Raw genomic sequence first — 20000 nt, 5'->3', positions numbered from 1 at the left:
CTAACGCCAGACGATTTTACTCGTCAATGGGGAACCCCACAGGAGTGAAAGGGTTAATCAAAATCGTTTCAGACCGCCAAGGGGAATTGGTTCATAAACAAAAAATGCGGCTACAATTATCTCTTTTACCGTTCTTTTCTGTTTTCCTCCTGTGTCATGGCGGACTATGGATAACGCTACATTGAGAACAAGCAAATTCTGGTTTGAGCCGCCATGTGGCCGAGTGATGTCCTGTGGTGTCTATGAATGAACTCAGAATTTTCGCTAGATTTTTTCATTTCAGCGATGGATAAATCAAGACAAACACAATCAAATGCACATTTAACCCATTGGGTGATCAGTTTTCAATGCATAATAAAGGAAAAGACTAAAATAGTGCGAATAAGTATGGATGCATTCTTACCGTTTTCACCGTAGTTTCCACGACGAAAAACTCCGGGAAAACATACCGTCCTAGAAGCACGACGGTCAAATGTCACGGGGATTTTGCGTGACATAACACTCATTTAACCGTCCCAGTCTACCGTCGAGTACTATCTTAAAGTCCCTAATCCCAACGAAATCGCAACTGTATTATCATTTGTAAATCATCTTTAGGCATTTCTGCACATTGTGGCAGGCAGTGTGGTCCAGTGGTTAGAGCGTTGGGTTTGCATGCGGCTGCTCCGGGTTCAAATCCCGTTTAACCTCTGGCTTGGATTTGTTTTCGGTTGTCCCGGATTCAACTCCACCACGCTTTGTGAATTGCCAACTGGTTGCCTCCCGCCAGTTGGGGTTTTTAATAACGTTTCTGTTAAGTTTGAATTGTTACTTTCACCTTGTTAACAGTGGAGTGCCTGTATACTAGCTTGATAGCTAAGTGCACTTCCACTATAAACAAAGCATTTACATTTACATTTACATCTAACTGTCCCGGTGCGCACCGGTGGCTCAGTTGGTTGAGCGTCGGGCTGTCACGCAGGAGGTCGCGGGTTCGAATCCCGGCCGGATCAACACTCAGGATCTTAAAATAACTGAGAAGAAAGTGCCGCCTTTCAAGTCTTCTCGGATAAGGACTGTAAACCGTAGGTCCCGTCTCACAAATATCTTCTATCTTCGTAAGTTCCCTGTGGGACGTTAAAGAACCTAAGAACTATTCGAGAAGAGTAGGGAATAAAGTCCCTGGTGTTGTGGCTGCCCTGTTCTCTCCAGCAGAAGTGGCCGGCTTGGCGGTGATGTCTCTAAAAAGGCTTGTGGTGTATGAGGCCACCTAAGCAAAAACAGCCACAATTCAAAAAGGGACTTTGCCGAGTGCTTGGAACATGTAGATGTAGATGTAGATGTAATTTTTTTGAACATTTTTTTTACATTTTTTACATCGATTCTTGTAAAAGGTTGACGAGCGAGTTATTAATAGTCCGCAAAATATTTAGGCTCGATCCCATAAAACGTTTTAAGCTGCTATGACCCGCAGTTCAAAATGCATATATTTCTGTGATATTTCCCTAACTAAGTTAGACTCACAAACCTTTGTTCATCATTACCATACCCTTCGTACGCAGAAAGATAATTTGCCGAGTTTGTGTTCAACGACAGCAACTATAACGAAGAACTGTTTTTTCTCTCGTTTCTGAAAGAGCTCCCAAACATGTCTTTGGTGTCGAAGGAAGTTTTATGGATATGCAATGCTAATGAAGCCTAAAAAGCCTTCCAACACTGCTTAGGTGGTGTTACTGTAGGTTTATGATACTGCCTGAAGCGCGCCGGGGATTGCGTGTTTGTGAGATCGAGAATATAGTTAGGGCAGTCAGCACGTCATTTGCAATGCAATGATAATAATAGTGACAATCATAATTAGGATATTTACATACTAGCTGGTGATTATTGAAAATTCTCTGCGCTGATTGGTTTCACTTGAGGTGATTATTGCCCGATAATCACCTAAGCGGTTTTTTTTTTCAAAATGGCTGCAAGCTGTTTTGTCGAGATGACAGACGAAGAAACTAATTGTTTTAAAGAAAATGCATATTTTTCAAATAATCACCTATGTAGCTATACTAATCTCGGATTATTGAAGTGCGTTCGATAGTCGCTTTGCAAGCAAAGGTGAAGGGTTGGGAAAGAAACGATCCTATAGGAACAAGCCATCATATGAGATGCATGATCGCCATTTGTGCATATGAAGTATTAATGCACGTATGACGTAGTTCAAGATGGCACTGAAAAAGCAGACGAACGAAAAAACGAACATTTGCTGAAGCTCACCCTACCCACAGGATACCCAAGATCGTGTTCTCCTTATGTCGAACTCAACAATTATTCACCTCAGGCTCGGTAAACATCTGTGAATAAAAACTGAGACGAGGTCGAGGTTTTTATTTTCGTCTCGGTTTTTATTCACCGATATTCACCGAGCCTGAGGTCAATAATTTTTGCTTTCGACATAACAAGAACGCAATTTCTAACAGATTTCGAGGGTCATACTGTAAATTACTGCCAGCGTTTTTCCCCTCAGATTTTTGCGCGCGGGCCATAAATCTAACGAGAAAAACGAGGGTCCTTAATTTATGGTACGGACCAAGAAAACGAGGTTAGTGAGATGTTTATTATATCTCTGTGGTAATCAGCCCCGCGGAAAAGGAAACTAGTTGAAGTCAAGCGGAAAGGTTCAACTGCCACAAAGATTGCCGGGTAAAAATCCGCAAAACGAACTTTTCTTGGTTGTTGAAATAGTTGCTTGCAAGATTCAAACAGTTTTACTTGTTCATGTAACAGAAACGACATGAAAAACTTGCTAGATAATTTTTTATCGAAATTTCACATTTAGCGGAGCGTTCAGCGGCCGTACTGTAGAATACGACCCGTTAATTTAGCCAATCACAGCGCGCGTACTATCTGAGAGATATAATAATACTTGTCATTATTTCTCAGAAATTAATTCCCTAATTTGTTTGTGAGAGAACACTATCTTTCTAGTTTCTTATGATACAGCACCAAGTTCAAAGTTTTCGAGAAGTCGGTGTTATGTACTTCTTTTCCCTGTCTTTTTTCAGAAAGAGGGAGGAGCCACAGTGAAGGCTGCAGCCTGGTCAAGTGGAAACACTTCAATCTCCACTCCTCATTCAAGGAACAGTATTATTTAAACGAACGATATAAAGGTCATTTCACTGACTAGTCATGGCTTTAAGACGGGGATGGAGCGCCTGACTGTTACATGAAGTACTATGTGCGGTCTACCAATTGTTTGGAGCCGTCAAAGTTTGTCACTTCCAAACCGCATCATTACCAACCTTTAATAACGAGTCCATGTTGGGCATGCTCACTTGGTTTGAAGGTTGAATCTTTTAAAGTATGCTTGCTGAAAAGGGAAACCTGGTATTCGCGACTCGCAGTGGCGCATGATCTTCTCGTAAGACATACACAAAAGAGGAAACCTCTGGGCCCGGTTGTTCGGAGGGCGGTTAACTTAATCCAGGATTAGCGTAAACTTTTGTTTCATGCTTTCATCTTTTTGGCGAAAGTTTCTTTTGCTTATTTTTGATTTCAAGATTGACTTCTTCTATTGTAAAGTTTTGCCCAATATTAGTAGAGGAGAAAACTCCTTGGTATATTTTTTATCTGAGATTAGAGTTTGAACAGCAGGGCCCTAGAGTCTAGAGTGCAAAAAAGGAACAAAAAAAATTTACAATTACTTGACAATAGTATTACTCAAACATCAAAACGTTTCCCCACTGAAGGGATCTACAGGGTTGTATTCTACCATTTACCCTCATTTTGTTACTTGTGGGGAAACCCTTTCGAGCCTCCTTAAAATGTTGTCAACTTTGAGCAAATTGTGCTGACTGTTTGACGCGAAAAAAGGCACTGCAAAACGGATTAAAAATGAGACGCCTTTTTTTTACATTTTTTTTTTAGATATTTTGACAGTACTGTAGGCAATTAGTCTCATTTTTGAAAAAGTAAAAGAGTTTTCATTTGTACCAGTGGTGGAAATTTATCACAATATTAATGCTTCTGTTTTTTCTCTTGGTTGGTTTCTTGGGATCGTCAGCGTTAGTACTGGATAAGATGAATTCCATTCACTCAAGAACATAATGAAGAGCATCATCCGAGATTGATCCTTTCGTTTCATATCCTTCTCTTTACTGATGGGTAAATAACTTTAATTTCTCATAGGTTGAAAGAAGGATTCTTAAGTGCGAAAATCAAAACACTTAGGATGATTGACTAGGCAACAATCAAGATGACGTTTTGGCATGCTATTGAAACACAAAAGCTAAGGAGCTAGAGAGTACACGTTGCTTTATTTTAACCTTGTTTAGTGGAAATTAAAATCGACAGGAAGCCTTGAAATCCTTACCAATGATGTAAAAACACACTGCCACAGTGAAGAACCACAATGTTTCCTCTTACGAGGTCAATTAATATAACTGACATAAACCGGAAATTTCGTCGTTCGTTTCCGCTTTGTTCCATTTATCAATTTTCCTTTGCCTTGGTAATACTTCCATCTTACACTTATAAAACCAACCAACAATTAAAAACAGAAAATATTGCTCGTTTCAGAAATTATACCTATCATTCGCCTTTTGCAGAAAGAGGACATTTTGCTATCTTTACGAGACTCCAGAGCCGTGCATTTTTTCAGAAACAAATCTGAAAGTTCCGGTCCTTACTCATTCGCAAGCAGTGCGTGGTAGCAGGGTTTTGAATTTTCTAAATTAATGGCAATACAGTCGTCTTTCAAATGACGCAAATTGGACCCTCTTGCGTGTAAGTCACCACTCGACTCATGACGCAAGCTATCAATCAAGTCAGTTAATTTTTTAACTGTTTCAATAGCATAGGTACTTATAAAATTATCGAATGCTGAGCGTTCTTTATTAATGAGGGCTCATATGGACTTACTATATATCGCACTGTAAATCAGGGTTTTCCAAATAGTTGCCTGGGCTAGAAACTGTTATCAGCGTTATTTGAAACTGATCAATGCTTATAACACGCCAGTCATTTAGACCATAGTTAATAGTTAACTATGTTTAGATATTCATCTCAGTTGTAATTAAAAACCCCAACTCTCTATCATAAAGGCAGCCCAAGGGTTTAACAAGAGTCTACTTGGAACAGTTCTTTCTTGACTAGCGTTAATTCGCGTTTATTACCTCAAACAAGGAAGTAGGAAAGTTTGTGAAACAATAAACATTTTCCTTACAAAATATGCATTTTAAAATACCATAGGTGTAGTCAGGCATGATAATAAAAACAATTTAAAATTTGTTGTCAGTGACTTAAAAACTTTTTATGAAGGTTTCGGTGAAAATACTATAACCTTCTTCAGCATAAAATGGCTTACGAATGTAAATTAGAGCCGCAGAAACGTCACTTGGCCCTTGGTAATCCCAAATGACGTTTCCGCGGTTCTTTTTAACTAAACACTCATTTAAATTCATAAGCCATTTTATGCTGAAGAAGGTTAACTTTTTTTAGTCAGTGACAACAGATTTTTAATTCTTTTTATAATGCATTTGGTCATTCCTTGCTTACAATCTGTTTCACTTCAGTGGCTATGTCATAATTAAAATTGAATAATCACATAGAAGTATTGTCGCTACGGTACACAGGAAAAGTTGTGTCTATACAAACTGTTTCACAACTAGAAAGAAGCAATCGTTATTTAAGAGTGCGAAGGTTCGTCTGCTTAGCGATATCGATGCGCCAACGAGTTTCTCAGTAAAGTTGCTAGTGGATCTTTTGGCATGATGTCGCACCAGATCAATGCTTCGTATGCCGTTGAGGCTCATCTAGAAAAAGTTACAGTTAACGGCACAGATTCAGCTCCCGAGATGATCGACGACAATGAAGAGTCGGCTTGTTCCTTGAGTGTGGACGAGATGGCATTTTTCGAAGCAGTTCGCGGCGGTAAAAAAGAAATCGTTAAGGAACTGATCTATGCCAAACATGTAGACGTCAACTGCAAAAATTATAATGGTGAAACAGCCCTGCAAATAGCCGTAGAGGAAGAAGCTATCGAAATGATGCAAATATTGTTGAGTAATAAAGCCGAAATTGGTTCGGCTTTGTTTCAAGCAGTGCGGAACAACTCTTTGCAATGCGTGAGGGTCTTAGTGGCCAACGACCCCAATATACCAAGAGAAACGGCACCTAAAACCCTCGAAAGGGCTACAGCATCCACGATTAAAGGTATTTCGGGTAGTTTTGACGAATTCTTGACACCACTTGTGTTGGCTGTGCTGATCGGAAACTCCGAAATTGTTGAATTTCTTATCAGTAAAGGTTTTAAGGTGGAAGATCCGCAATTACGCAAAGCTGAGGATTTTGACGATCGAAATGAGAAAGAGACAATGATGAGACTCAGAGAATCACTTGTAAAACTGAACACGCATCGCGCCCTAGCCAACCCACTGTATATAGCACATTCGTTTCTTCACGAAACCGGAGAACAAGAGGAGTTAGGAAAAAAGAGCAATCAGCATTTTAACAACGATCCTTTATTCCGTTCGATTGCCCTAAAGAAGAAGCTAAAGGACCTTTCTAAAAAAGAAGGAGAATTTCGAGATGATTATATAGAGCTTTCAGATCAGAGCGAGAATTTTGCTATTCAGTTGCTAGATGAGTGCAGAAATCTTGAGGAAATAGCCGCCGTTATGGACATGCCGGAACTGGATAAGATGAAAGAGGACGTTTTCCTGAAGGACAAAGAACAGAGAATATTGGTTCTTAACCTGGCCATAAAATATCGAAACAGGAAAGTAAGTAAAAACAATACTCGCTATATTACATAAACTAACAACTGATGAGCTTCGGTTTTAAAGTTGTTCCATTAAATGATTAATCAAGCGTGTTTTCAGGCTAGTGAGTATCTTTCTTTTTAGAAATTAATTGTCATATAACTAGCAGTAATGAAGGATTAGATCAAGTGCGTTCGATTCCTGTTTCGTCATCGACGAGACATTTACCCATCCAGGTATTAATTCCGTTTAACAGGGCTCTGTTGACTTCCCTTCGGCAAGCCGTAACTAGGTTTTTGTACATTATGCTGGTATTTTTTAGAGAATTTTAGTGAGGCTAAAGCATTAAGCATTATTCAAGCATTTTAGTGTCATTTTCCCCCAAAAAAGTTTGTTTCAGAGAAAATGAAAGTAAAAATATTATTTGCGACAAAATCGACTAGAACAATCCCTGGAAGATTACATTGAAGCATCACTTATATTGCAGTACAACAACAAAGGCTAACTTTCCGTCACTTAAATATCAAATGCCATATATTATTAACTTGTTATACTACATTTGTGTTGTTCATATACGTTTTTGTGAACGGCTGAATCTTTATTTGTGTTAAAATGTTGAAATTAAAAGAATTCAAATTTTAAAAACAGCCTTAGATCAGCCTATGTATAATGAGCATTAACTGAGCATCTTAGAGACTTTTTGGGGAGAAACGAAGGCTTATCATTTTATGGTCTTACTTTGTGGCAAAGTAAGACCATAATGTACAAAAGCCTAGCCAGCTGTCGTAACACATCACGTGAGATCGAAGTTATTTGCCCTAGAACAAGATGGCGTCCAAACACTGAAATCCTAGGGTACACGATCGATACCCGTGGAACATCCCGCGCAACTGACACGATTAGAATGCGTTCTCCTCGAACGTAATCATTTAGTTGCAGTGCATAACATGCAACGTAGTTTCAAGTCAACGAACTAACTAGAGTCTCCATTCATTTAGAAAATATCAAGCATTGTTCAGTATATCATGACATAGCCCTTTCAACTGTACCTTTTCAGTTGATAACTTTTTGTTAGCACTGCAGAGACTATCATATAATTAGTGACTTGAAGAGAATATATGTTGCCTGGGAAATCCGTTCTCAGGTTGAATCCGTTTTTACCTAGGTTAAATTTGTGATCCTCATATTGCCTAGGTTGAATACGCACTCAGATGTACTGAGGAAAATTCGTTTGAAACCTAAATTAAGCCTAGAGAAAAATTTGGGTCAGGTTAGGATTAGTTTTGGTTATTATACATGGCTATCAATTGACTTATTATTATATTAAGTAACTGATGAACTGTGTGTTGGGTTGAGCATGTTCGTCGTTGTAGTGTAGTGATAGTGAAGACACACAGAGACTATAGATCTGGAGGATCCGAGTTCGATTCTAATTACCGGTAAGAGCATGTGCGTACCGTTGTTTGTTCCCTTACTGTGTTGTAATGTTGAGACTGAATGGATAACTCTATGAATACAGAAACCGAGAAGATGATACGAAACATTAAGATGTGTTTTTAAACCTTTTTTTGGGCAGGGGTGGGGGGGGGGGGGAGGGGGAAGGGGGAGGTGGGGTTGATAGCACTAGGTAGCCTTGGTAAAATGAGGATCACCATTTTACCCTAGGTAAAGACTGATTCAACCTGAGACCGGCTTTCACCGACAACATGTATACCTGACTGAACTGCGGAACTGGACACAAGTTAAGATTTTTTTTAAATCACCGCACACTTAAACGCGTTACCAGAGCGGTAAAAGCAATAATAATAACAATAATAATAATAATAATAATAATAATAATATTTTTTTTAATGATGAAGAATAATTTATTACAACTTCACAATAATTACTTACAAGATTAAGAACGCTAAAAGAAACTGAATATTTACATAATTATTACATTCAATTATTTAAATTTTACAATAAATAGTGTTCTGATAAAAAAATAAAAATAAAATAAAAAATAAACTAAAAACGATTCAATAAACCACAAAAAAGCTATATTATATAAAAATGTATATATAAAAATCATAGGACCTAGATTTTGGAAAGGCATCTATGTAATTCAAAGTCCACTTTTTGAACACTACTACTAATAGTTCTTTTAGCTGTTCTTGATCCTGTAAGACAGCGTAGAGCCGAGCTAAGGATGGCAAAGGAGACTTTAGAACCTATCCAAGAGACAGTGGTGGCATAGTCCTCTCCTTTCTTCGCTGCGACTAGCTCTGCCAGCCTGTTATGGTATCTCGTGCACTCTTCTCCCTTGCTGCATGATAGTTGGTAGTTGGTTGGGAGTTTGAGAGTTTCGTTCTTGTAGGCTTGGTCAGAAGGTTCTTTCTCTAGGATGCTGTTGAAATCTCTCAGGAAGTTAAACACCATATTGATTTGCTGATTTCGTATTCAGGATAGAGCATACGTGGACCTAGTCATAGGTACAGGTACTTTCTCTTCTTATACTCATTCCTGTCGTTGGTTTGTCCTACGTTGCACATAGTTCCTTCCACAAGTATGATTATGGTTATATCTGGTTTATTTACTCAATTCTCCAGTGCTTTATTTATAGGTAGTTGGCTGTATCCCAAAGTATTTAAGCTTGGTCATTTTCAATACTTCTTTTGGGGATTGCTTGGTTATAAGCTTTGGAGTCATCGTTTTCCATGTTTTATAATGATAATAGGAAGTGGTATATTGGTCTTAACATTTTATCATGTCTCGATTGTTTGGGATGGTTTCTTCTGTATTGCGGCACAACGTGCAAGTTAGATCTAATCCCCGCTGTTGTTGTTTCTTTGTATACTTTTTTAGGGACCAGTTGTTGTAGGATGCTAGTGTGTATAATCAGTACAACATCAGGTATATTTTTTCACTTTCTGGTTGCGTCGAAGATGTGCTTAGAGATGTCGTTATCTTTCCAACGTTGGGTGACGTAGTTGGTACTTTTTACCTGTTGCCTCTTTGAGTAGCTGCTGGATGCACTTCGTGGTGCTGATTGCTAAGACAATTTCTCTCTCGCCCATTTTTACTGTAGTGCATTTGAGCTCTTTCTTGAATGTAGTGTCTAAGTTCAGGTCTTGAGCGTAAGTTTTCAAATCTCTAATTACTGATCTTCTCTTTTTTATCTTCTTAAGCGTCTTGAAAGGTTCTTAAATTTCTTTATAAGGGTTTCAGCTTGTTGTAATGTAATGCGCTGTCTTGTTTTTTTGTAGCCGTATATTGTACCTCCTTCAGGCCGGGACCTCCCAAATATGTTGATCAGTTTTACATTGGGTTTGACTCGTAGACCTTAGTTGTTCTTGCCCTTGTTCTGTGCTATTACTGCTCGGGTTTTTCCGTCTAGTTCTTGTAGATCTTCAATCACCCATTCGCATGACCCCATATAATACTGCAGTACCGGGTATGCAAATGTGTTACTGACCTTTATCTTTCTTGGAATGGAGAGAGGGGAAGTCCATTATTATCATTATTATTATTATTATTATTATTATTATTATTATTATTATTATTATTATTATTATTATTATTATTATTATTATTATTATTATTATTAGAGAAAGATCTATGGAGGAGCTAAAGAGGCATCAACAATCACTTAAGAGAGCAAGGGCCAAAGAGAAAATGGATAGCATCGATTCAAGCCTCTCCCCAGACCTGCTGCGACTGGTCAACCAATCGAGAGTCGACAAGGGCGCAAGTTCTTGGCTGAATGCGATGTCCCTCGCAGACCAGGGTTTAGCCCTGAACAAGCAAGAGTTCAGAGACTCGCTACGCTTGCGTTACGACCTGCCCTTAGTCGATCTACCAAGTCATTGCGTATGTGGGGATAAATTCACCGTTGGCCACGCCCTTTCTTGTAAAAAGGGGGGTTTGTAGCGCAAAGACATGATGGTGTACGGAACTTGTTAATGACATTCATCGACAAGATCTGCAATAATGTCGAAATCGAACCGCGCCTTCAACCTCTGGACAACGAGCGATTTCATTTGAGGAGCGCTGTTACAAGTTCTGAGGCAAGGTTGGACATCAAAGCGGGAAGGTTCTGGGCAAGAGGAGTTACGGCATTTTTTGATGTAAGAGTTACCCACGTCAACTCCAAGTGTTACCAGAGCAAGCCAACATCGGAAGTGTTCAAGGAGCAAGAAGAAGAGAAGAAACGCAAGTACCAGCAGAGGGTGTTAGATGTAGAAATGGGTTCGTTTACGCCTTTAGTATTTGGAACCAATGGCGGAATAGGAAACGAGTGTCAGCGGTTCTTAAAGCATCTCGCAGACAAGATAGCCCAGAAAGATACCGAGCCTTATCATATTGTAATCACTTAGTTCAGGACACAGATTTCGTTTGAACTCTTAAGATCGGTACATGCATGCGTTAGAGGTTCGCGAACGCCGTTTCGTAGCAAGATAGAGCAATCATTAGACTGTAAAATAAATGTAGCTAGTGCGGATATTTGAGATACACGGTCTATATGTTTTTATACTCGGGGCGTTTTATGGACACTGGTTTAGCCGTCATTAGTATAATTCGATTGTATGATTTTAATATCTCTGCATCATGGAATTCGTAATTTTATAGAATTTTGAATTTTTTTATTATCAATCATTTCTATTTATTTTAATGTAAGTGAAATAAATAAAGTTGTTTTATTATTATTATTATTATTATTATTGTTTATTATTATTATGATTATTATTATTATTATAACAACTTTATTTGTATAATGAACAAATGCAATTGAAGAAATGCAATTAGCTGCCAACGGGGAGGAAGCGAATCCTCCCCCAGACATCGTAATAAAATAGAATAGATAAATATTATATATAAATTTCAATTAAAAGTGAAAAATCCAGATAAATATCCTACCATACAAGATTAAAATTTAGCATATGTCCGCTAAAATACAAATATCACACAGAACCAACATAGTAGTCATGACGCGATGATGATAAAAGGAAAATTTAAAGGCGTGCTTAAAAGGTGTGATCTTGAAATAACACCACATTCTCATGACTATCCAACAAAGAAAGCCATGGTACTAGCTAGGAATAGAAACGCTTCGATCGTGGGAATATGGCGTGATCTGCCAAAGTCACGGGGACCAAAGGGCGCAAATATCTAAGTCGACTCTTTCAATTTAGTTGTCATCATTTTTGTTAACACTTACTATTTTTATTGACATTGTTTTTTCCAGTTCATAGCTCATCCATACAGCCAAGTCATGTTAAACTCAGTTGTGTACAGGGGCACACATCAATGGAATCATTTCTCTTCCCTCAAGAGATTTTTCCTTGCGTTGCTGTATTCTCTACTGATGCCGCTGTTCATGCTGGGATTCATACTAACTCCTTCCAATCGAGTGACAAAGAAGCTTGAGATGCCACTGTACAAACTCTTGAGTCATGTCTCTTCTACCATGTGGTTTCTGGCTTTGGTTACGATGTCTGCTTTCCAGGATAAATTCGATTCGTTTCTTCGGATATCGCCTCTATGTATGTCGACTTGAGTAGTTTTCTCTAGCCATGAGTGGCGCTTAACTAACTTAGTCTTCTGTACAAGAATGCACACCGTTAGATGCGCGCCGAATTTTGATAATCAACAAGAAGTTTTCCATCAAGTCTAATTTTTGTTCGAGGAGCAGAGTTTAGATCTCTAGGACACTTGAAAAAGTTTTATGAGAACAACTTTTTTAAATTGACATCTCACATATATACAAATTTCAACACACTATTCACTTCAAAATGTATTAAATCGAGGTGAAAACTAAAAGTCTGAAATTCTTAAATTCTTATGGGGAACCATATGTCAGAGGCTTTTAAATTTTCAGCGGTTACATCATCATCATTACAGCGGTTGCGTAGTTTAGTAGGAAGTTTTCCTAGATGTCTTTGCGTCGATTTGTGACGTTACTTGTCTGTATTCTAAATGCGAGTGATGTGTGATGATGTAGTAGGAAAGACGAGCAAAAGGACATTTCGTGGCGCTTATCAAAATCGGCGTACATCTAACCATGTGCATTCCTAATCATATTTGAAAACTTAAACCAAAGTATTTTTTACGTCAGTCGTGATTCCGGATAGAAAACTAAACAAATCTTAATTGCAGAATGTGATGAACGCTTGAAAACGCAGGAACAAATGTTTTTGCTCTCATTTCCGCTGATTGGCTTAAGGGCTTGTTCCGTGAGATTGATCAACAAGTGTAGTAGTGCTAAAACATCCCATTAGAAACCTACACTCAAATTGGAAAAAGAATTCGATAAGAGCTAAAACGCCAGGGCAAGCTCTTAATTAAAGGTAGCAATTTCAGTAGGAAGCAGTTTCTTTTCGCGTTACTTCACTATATTGTTGTCGTATGAAATCATGCACACTTACGTTTTTCCTAGATTGTTAAATTAAACTTATTTCAAACAGTGATGGAATGATTTAAAATCAACTTCCTTGAGACGCCAGTAATAAGGTACACCTGTCTAGGAATGATATTTCGTTTGATTATGGATCGCGAATAAGCTGCTACTGAAAGGATGAAATCTCCTGGGCGATTAAACTTGTTCAGGCAAAATTTAACCCTGAAATATCACGAACCCTGGACTGGCGTCACTCATTTCCATAATTGTGTTTACGGAGAGTAACGGATAATGAAAAAACCTCATGCTATGCAAATGATTCCATTTTTCCAGTTAGCAATCTAAGCGGTTCTTTGCTTCCGGGACCAGAGAAATTGTCGCTGCTGGTGTTGGCGCTTGGTCATTGTACTTTCTTTCTGAATTTAACATCTCTTTTTGATTATTTTTGTCCCATTTACTTATTGCAGCTGTTTTGATCGGAATTTGGGTGTTTGGAATTACTGTTCAGGAGATCAAAAACGTTAAACACCAAGGCGTCGACAGATACCTGGGAGAGTGGTGGCACCTGGCAATAATACCCATGATTGCATCCTATATCCTCGCCTCTGGCCTTTGGCTCGTGGGCTTTGCATTGGCAGTCTCCGATTCCAGAGAATGGGTTAATGTACGCGATCAACTGGGTAACCCTTCACTCGGTCCGTACTGTCTCTTATTATCCAACAGTTTCTACGCACTGGCTTTGGTGCTTACATTCTTTGAAGCTTCACATTTCTTTCAAGTGAATTCTGTCTTAGGACCTCTTCATTTATCGCTAATGATGATGGTCAAGGATATTTTAAGGTTTTTTGCACTTTTTGGCCTCAATGTTTTTGCGTTCGCTCTTGCCATGAGGAAACTTTACTCGCAGGATGTACAGACCTCAAACCACCTGACAGGATTTAAAAACGGCACCGAAAGTCACAGCTATCAAAAGTAAGTGATGAACCAAAAATATATGTTCATCGTCTTTATCGTCATCATCATTTAACCTAGTCTCCAGGAAAGACATACGGGTATGATATAGTCACGTGTGTTCTATCATAGCAAGCAAACGATGAGGAGGGGGTCTATTAGCGGTGACTTTGATCCGTTAACGGACCCCCATAACTTCCTTAATTGTCGCGGACACACCTGATCAGACCTTATCAAGGTGTTTTGGGTGTTTTCAAAAGAAGAAGAGAGCATTAAATTAACGATGAATTGGTCGATGTATTTACAACCTCATCGACAAGCTACATACCTACCATTCTACGCGAGTTCCCAAAGAAACAGATCGCAACCAAGTTCTTCTTTGTTCACAAGCGTTTGCTGTATAAAAATTGGTCCAAAAACACAAGCCACGGTAATCCAGTACGAAAGACATGAGTTTTCAAAAACACCTATTTCTTTCGTTAGTCAGATTTGTAATCCATACTTAAGATAGCCGTTTGTTCGGACAACAAAAAGTAGCAAATTGACATCCTTATAACCAATAAGGGACGAGGAAATCCTCCATTAGTTTTGTTTTTCGATGGACTTTTGTTTTAAAGGAAGAAGATAAAGTTTCCTTAACGCCATTCACTTTTTCCTTTGCCTTCATAGATTTGGAGGCACGCTATCCACATTGTTTTGGGCACTGTTTGGGCATGTAACCTTTGAAGATTTCGAAACCAACAAAAACGCGGAGATCACTGAAGTCACAGGAATGATTGTTTTTGCCGGATATAGCCTTGCTTCCGTGCTGGTTGCCCTAAACTTGTTGATTGCTATGCTCAATAACTCGTACCAAAAAGTTGCGGTGAGTTTAAAGCAAAGATTACTTAACCGGATCGGCTGTTTAACTGATTTTCCAAGGTCAGAACTTTAGACACTCAGTCTCCAATCTCGCTCTGACTTTTCTCACTTTTAGAAGAAAAAAATTAATAAGGATTTTTTGGCAACTATCACTGCAGCCTTAAGGGGGCGCAAGCCAGTGGTGCCCTTCTTATACCAGTCTCAAGCTCGGATAAATGTAAAGCGTTGTGTCAGGAATCCGACCTAAAACGTTTTTTTAAATTAGATCTGCGGATCACAAGAACGAACCCCAAACCGGATCGGTCGAAGTCACGGCTTAACAACGACGCAACATCGGTGCAGTTGACTTACAGGGTGCTGGCGGAAATTGTGTTACTGTTAGTCGAAGAAGGAAAAGAGGAAGGCGTGCACGCAGGCAGAGAGAACAGACGTAAAGCAAGAGACGAGGATTAAGTGTAGGGACTTTCATTATTTAAACTAGGGCAGGAAACGTTAGGGAGTTGGTTGAAACGATGCAGAGGAGGAAGGTGAGATACTGTGTGTTCAGGAGACCAGGTGTAAAGGTAGCAAGCTACGCGCTTAGGAGCAGGGTTCAACCTGTTTTATCATGGTATGGATGGCTAGAAAAATGGGGTAGGAGTTATCTTGAAGGTGGAAATTTTGTGGAATGTTCTGAAGGTAAAAAAGAGTCTCAGATAGAGTGATGAGTCTGAAGTTAGAAATTGAAGGTGTGTTTTTCAATGATGTTTGTGGTTATGCCCTGAAGTTAGGACTTGAGTAAGAAGAATCTGAGGGAAAATTCTGAAGTGAGTTAGATGAAGTGATGCAGATTTCCCAAAAGTGAGAGAATGGGGATTGATGGGGGTTTTAACAAATATGTTGGAGCAGGCAACAGAGGCGATGAGGAAGAACTCTGACCAGGGTGGTCAGAGTTTAGCTCTGTCCTTGTGAGAGCCCATTTTCATTAGTAGGGCTAACGCTCGCATCGTTCATATGGGGTAGAAACCTAGCGCTTCACATTACACTCGAATCAGTGAAGTCTCTTCAAATATAAGTGCTACACGGCCAACGTTTGCAAAAACGTAATCCTTCCTTGTACTTGTACATCTTGTGTAGACGATTTAACATGAAGGAGATCAGTGATTGCAAAATAGTGTTAGGTTAGAGTGTAGCCAGACAGCATAGGATGATGGTGTGTAGGATGACTCTGGTGGTGAGGAAAATGAAGTGGACAAAGGCAGAGCAGAGAACTAAGTGGTGGAAGCTGAAGAAAGAAGACTGTTGTGTGGTTTTTAGGGAGACATTGAGACAGGCCCTAGGTTGGACAGTAATGAGGGAGAGACTGATCTATACAGATTAAAGAAAAAGAAGAAATACAGAGAGATACAGATGAGGAGGATGTGCAGCAGGTAAGGGCGTTTACAGATAGAGATGGAAGTGTATTGACAGGTGCTAGAAGTGTGATGGGAAGATGGAAAGAGTACTTTGAAGAGTTGATGAATGAGGAAAATTAAAGGTAACAAAGAGTAGAAGAGGTGACTGCTGTGGATCAAGACATAGCAAAGATTAGTAAGGCTTAGTTGAGGAAGGGGTTGAAGAGGATGAAGAGTGGAAAGGCAGCTGGTCTTGACGATATACCTGTGGAGGTATGGAAGTGTCTAGGAGAGATACGGTGGCATTTTGACTAGGTCATTCAACATTCACTTATGAAGTGAAAGGATGTCGAGTAATGGATAAGTGTGCTGGTACCGATTTTTGAGATAAAGGCCTAGGGTTGTGGGAATAGACCGTGTTTCTAAATGGCGGCCAATAAATTATTACTTCGTCCTTGTGCTAATAAGGCCAAATATCCTCGTTCTCATGTCCAAAATACAAAAGATATGTTGCTTTAGAGTGACGCTTGTTGGTCTCATTAGCATCAAGACAAAATAATATTAATTTACTGGCCGCCATGTATGAATATGGTCTATTAAAGTTGATGAGCCATACAATGAAGTTATGGGAAAGTGTAGTTGAAGCCAGGCTAAGGGCAAAAATGAGCCTTTGTGAGCAGCAGTATGGTTTCATGCCACAAAAGAGTGCTATGTTTCTCTTTGGGAGTGACAAGGATGGATAGGATCAGGAATGAGTACATCAGAGGGTCAGCGCATGTTAAATGTTTTGGAAACAAAACCAGAGAGGCCAGATTGAAATGGTTTGGGCATGTACAGAGGAGGGTTAGCGAATATGTCGGTAGAAGACTCGAACTTCCAGGCAAGAGACCTAGACGAAGATAAAGAGGAGATTTATGGATGTGGTGAAAGAGGATATGAATTTGGTTGGTGCGAGACGAAAGGATGCAAAAGATAAGGTTTGATGGAGGCAGAAGATTCGGTGTGGCGACCCCTAAAGGAAGAGAAGAAGATCACCAGTACGGCGGCAACGAATACCTCATTCCAAAATACGACTGCACGCTATTTTGAGCATTTCGCGATTCTTCCATCTCGTTCCCAACTAACAGTATGAAAGAAATATCCTTTGATTAAATTGAGCTTAAAGAGTAAAAGAGCTTTGAGGCAAAGGTAGAGAACAAACCATTTACTGTTGTGTGCTTCAATTTAGTTGTTGCTGTTGTTTTGCATAGTTCGACAAAGAAATGTACCACAATACGTGCCGCAAGTGCAGCACTGAAATTTTTCCCATTTTTGTGGTGTCTGTTCCCTTTGTCGTAGCCGTCTTTACTGCATAATGAACGAAAGTCTTTAAATGTCCATTACAGCAATAGGAGGATTTTGTATCGCCTTGAAGACGGCAAAAGGCACAGAGAAGGAGAAACCAAACCACTATAATGATGGTAGAGGATTGTGCTTTGTAAAACGTAGGCAAATTCTTCCTATTCATGGTCTCCGGCTCATGATCATTGCACCCATCACCATGGTTGGCTCTTAGTGCCTCTCTTTTGTTTCATGATCACTTAGCACAGCTAACCCTTTGACAATTTTCCTTCTTTCAGGAAGAAAAAGACATGAATTGGAAGTTTTCAAGAACCCGCATCTGGATGTATTATGTTAGTGAGGTCAGTCCTTTGCCGCCTCCATTTAACCTCATTCCCGTGGACAAAGCTGCATCCTGTATACAGTGGCTTGCGAAACGATGCAGGTGCATTAACAAAGTAAGTGTAAGGTAGTAAGTGCAAGTGTATGCTCCTGGCCGATGATAAGGGCCAATCATTTTGCATGCATCGAACATGCTGAATACACAACATCTGTCTAACGGGAGACAACTTGAGGTAGCTCGCCATTAACCAGCACCCAGCTGGATTGATAGCTCAGCTGGTGGAGCAAGTGCAGCGTAATCGCACGCTCATGGATCACGTTTAAGCCTGAATTTTTTTTGGAGGCTTCCTTTGCCCTTGTATTTGCTTAAGTTGTGGTTTAACTCACTGGGATGTTCTTTTCAAGTCTCATTTCATGTCTATTCCGCAGTTTAACTGTAATATATAGATTTAACTAAGCCTAAAAGCCGAGCTCCCTTGTCATTTATTCTTATTGCCTGTAGGATTAGTGAAAATAAAAGGTTTCGAATTGTCCGCGTTTTGATGTTTTCGGTTGCTGCTTTAATAATTAAATCATTTTCTTTGCTTCCTTCTGTAGAAAAATTCATTGCCTAACTATTGAAGTGAACTATTGAACTATTGCATTGCATTATACGCCAAAAACCGATATTGCCATGAGTACGATACCGGTTTTTCGAGTGAAATTCTAGTCATTCTGTTCTAGTCATAGGTCTTCCAGTCCAGGCATCATGTAACCTTATCAGAGCTTCTAAAGATATGCCAAAAATTGCAATACAGAGAAAAAGCAGCTCTAAGCAAATTAAAAATAAACACTCAGCTTTAGTTTATATCCCTCCGATGCTTGACTTGAATAACTGTGTAGCAGCGTAAATTGGATTGAAACCAGCAAAAACTGCAAAAACAAAACATTTTCCAAACAGAACACTGAACACGAAAAGCGTTGACTGTGTAAGAACTATAGTTGACGTAGTATGGCCGTATAGCCGCGTCGAGCCACAGAAAGCGGGCGAAAAATGAAGCCTTATGTTTCGGTGAGTTAACCTGGGTTGAGCCTGCAATCCAATTGAAAACCAGTACCTGGTCAGCCGCCAACTTAAAAAAAAAAAAACAGCTGACCTCGGTGAGCTCTAGGCTTAAGCCATCGATATGGTCACGTGATACTGGTCAGCGGATACCTTGTTTTGACATCTGTCAATTGATCAAAACATGGATGTCCAATATCAAAGATGTATGCTGTAAACTAGCATGACACTGGTCATATTGGCATACATGAGGAGGTGCACGTACGTACGTACGGACGGTCGATGACGTCATGGCTATAAAACCAAAATTTCTTGCATCGACGGATAACCATATTTTCTTAACTATCATGGTGCTCCGCGCGATAGCCCTACTTATGGAAATGGGTGAGTTCAATTCCAACCCTGGTCAGAATTTTTCGGTCCTTGTGTGGGCCCATTTCCATTAGTAGGGCTAACGCTCACATGCTTCATATGGGGTAGAAACCTAGAACTTCACATTATACTCTAATAAGTTAAGTCTGTTCAAATATAAGTGCTTGAAGGCCAACGTTTGCAAAAACGTAATCCTTCCTTCTACTTGTACATATTCATTGCCGCAGTGACTTTAACATCGCCGGTTCCCACGTCCTGCTCCTGTCTGACCGTGTAGCTCAGTCGGTAGGGGAGCGGTGATCTAACCCGTGGGTTCAACTGCCACCCTGGTCATAGTTTATCTGTCGTTGTGTGGGCCCATTTCCATTAATAGGGCTAACGCTCAAATGGTTCATATGGGGTAGAAACCTAGCACCTCAAAGTAGAAAGTGGATAGAGTACATCAAATAAATTAATAAGGCTGAAAATAGACAAAGACAATGAAGAATGTATTTTCATAATTCAAGACAATTTAAGGTTAAAAATTAAAAATTAAAAATTAGACGTCTTCTTTGCTATCAACTATACGGGTGTACTGGTAAATCTGAATTCACGGTTAGGTGTTGGCGTCAAAGAAACGATCGGTAAGTTGATTG

At 39.5% G+C, this 20000-nt stretch overlaps 2 protein-coding genes across 2 annotated transcripts in view; both read left to right on the top strand.

Annotated features, from left to right (window-relative positions):
• The window catches only part of LOC137984980 (short transient receptor potential channel 4-like), a 32087-nt gene extending 26839 nt beyond the window's left edge, over positions 1 to 5248 (top strand). The window contains exon 8 of the mRNA XM_068832353.1: positions 3033 to 5248. Coding sequence (XP_068688454.1) covers positions 3033 to 3122 — 90 coding nt within the window. The 3' untranslated portion in view covers positions 3123 to 5248. The remainder of the gene's footprint in view (positions 1 to 3032) is intronic.
• A 335-nt stretch (positions 5249 to 5583) lies between these two features.
• LOC137984987 (short transient receptor potential channel 4-like) overlaps positions 5584 to 20000 on the top strand; it is a 35079-nt gene continuing 20662 nt past the window's right edge. Inside the window, exons 1-5 of the mRNA XM_068832366.1 lie at positions 5584 to 6749; positions 11953 to 12250; positions 13572 to 14076; positions 14725 to 14920; positions 17909 to 18067. Coding sequence (XP_068688467.1) covers positions 5736 to 6749; positions 11953 to 12250; positions 13572 to 14076; positions 14725 to 14920; positions 17909 to 18067 — 2172 coding nt within the window. The 5' untranslated portion in view covers positions 5584 to 5735. The remainder of the gene's footprint in view (positions 6750 to 11952; positions 12251 to 13571; positions 14077 to 14724; positions 14921 to 17908; positions 18068 to 20000) is intronic.

This window comes from Montipora foliosa, chromosome 2 (assembly GCF_036669935.1).
Source record: "Montipora foliosa isolate CH-2021 chromosome 2, ASM3666993v2, whole genome shotgun sequence".
Classification (NCBI taxonomy): Eukaryota; Metazoa; Cnidaria; class Anthozoa; order Scleractinia; family Acroporidae; genus Montipora; species Montipora foliosa.
This window is presented reverse-complemented; position numbering and strand designations above follow the sequence as displayed.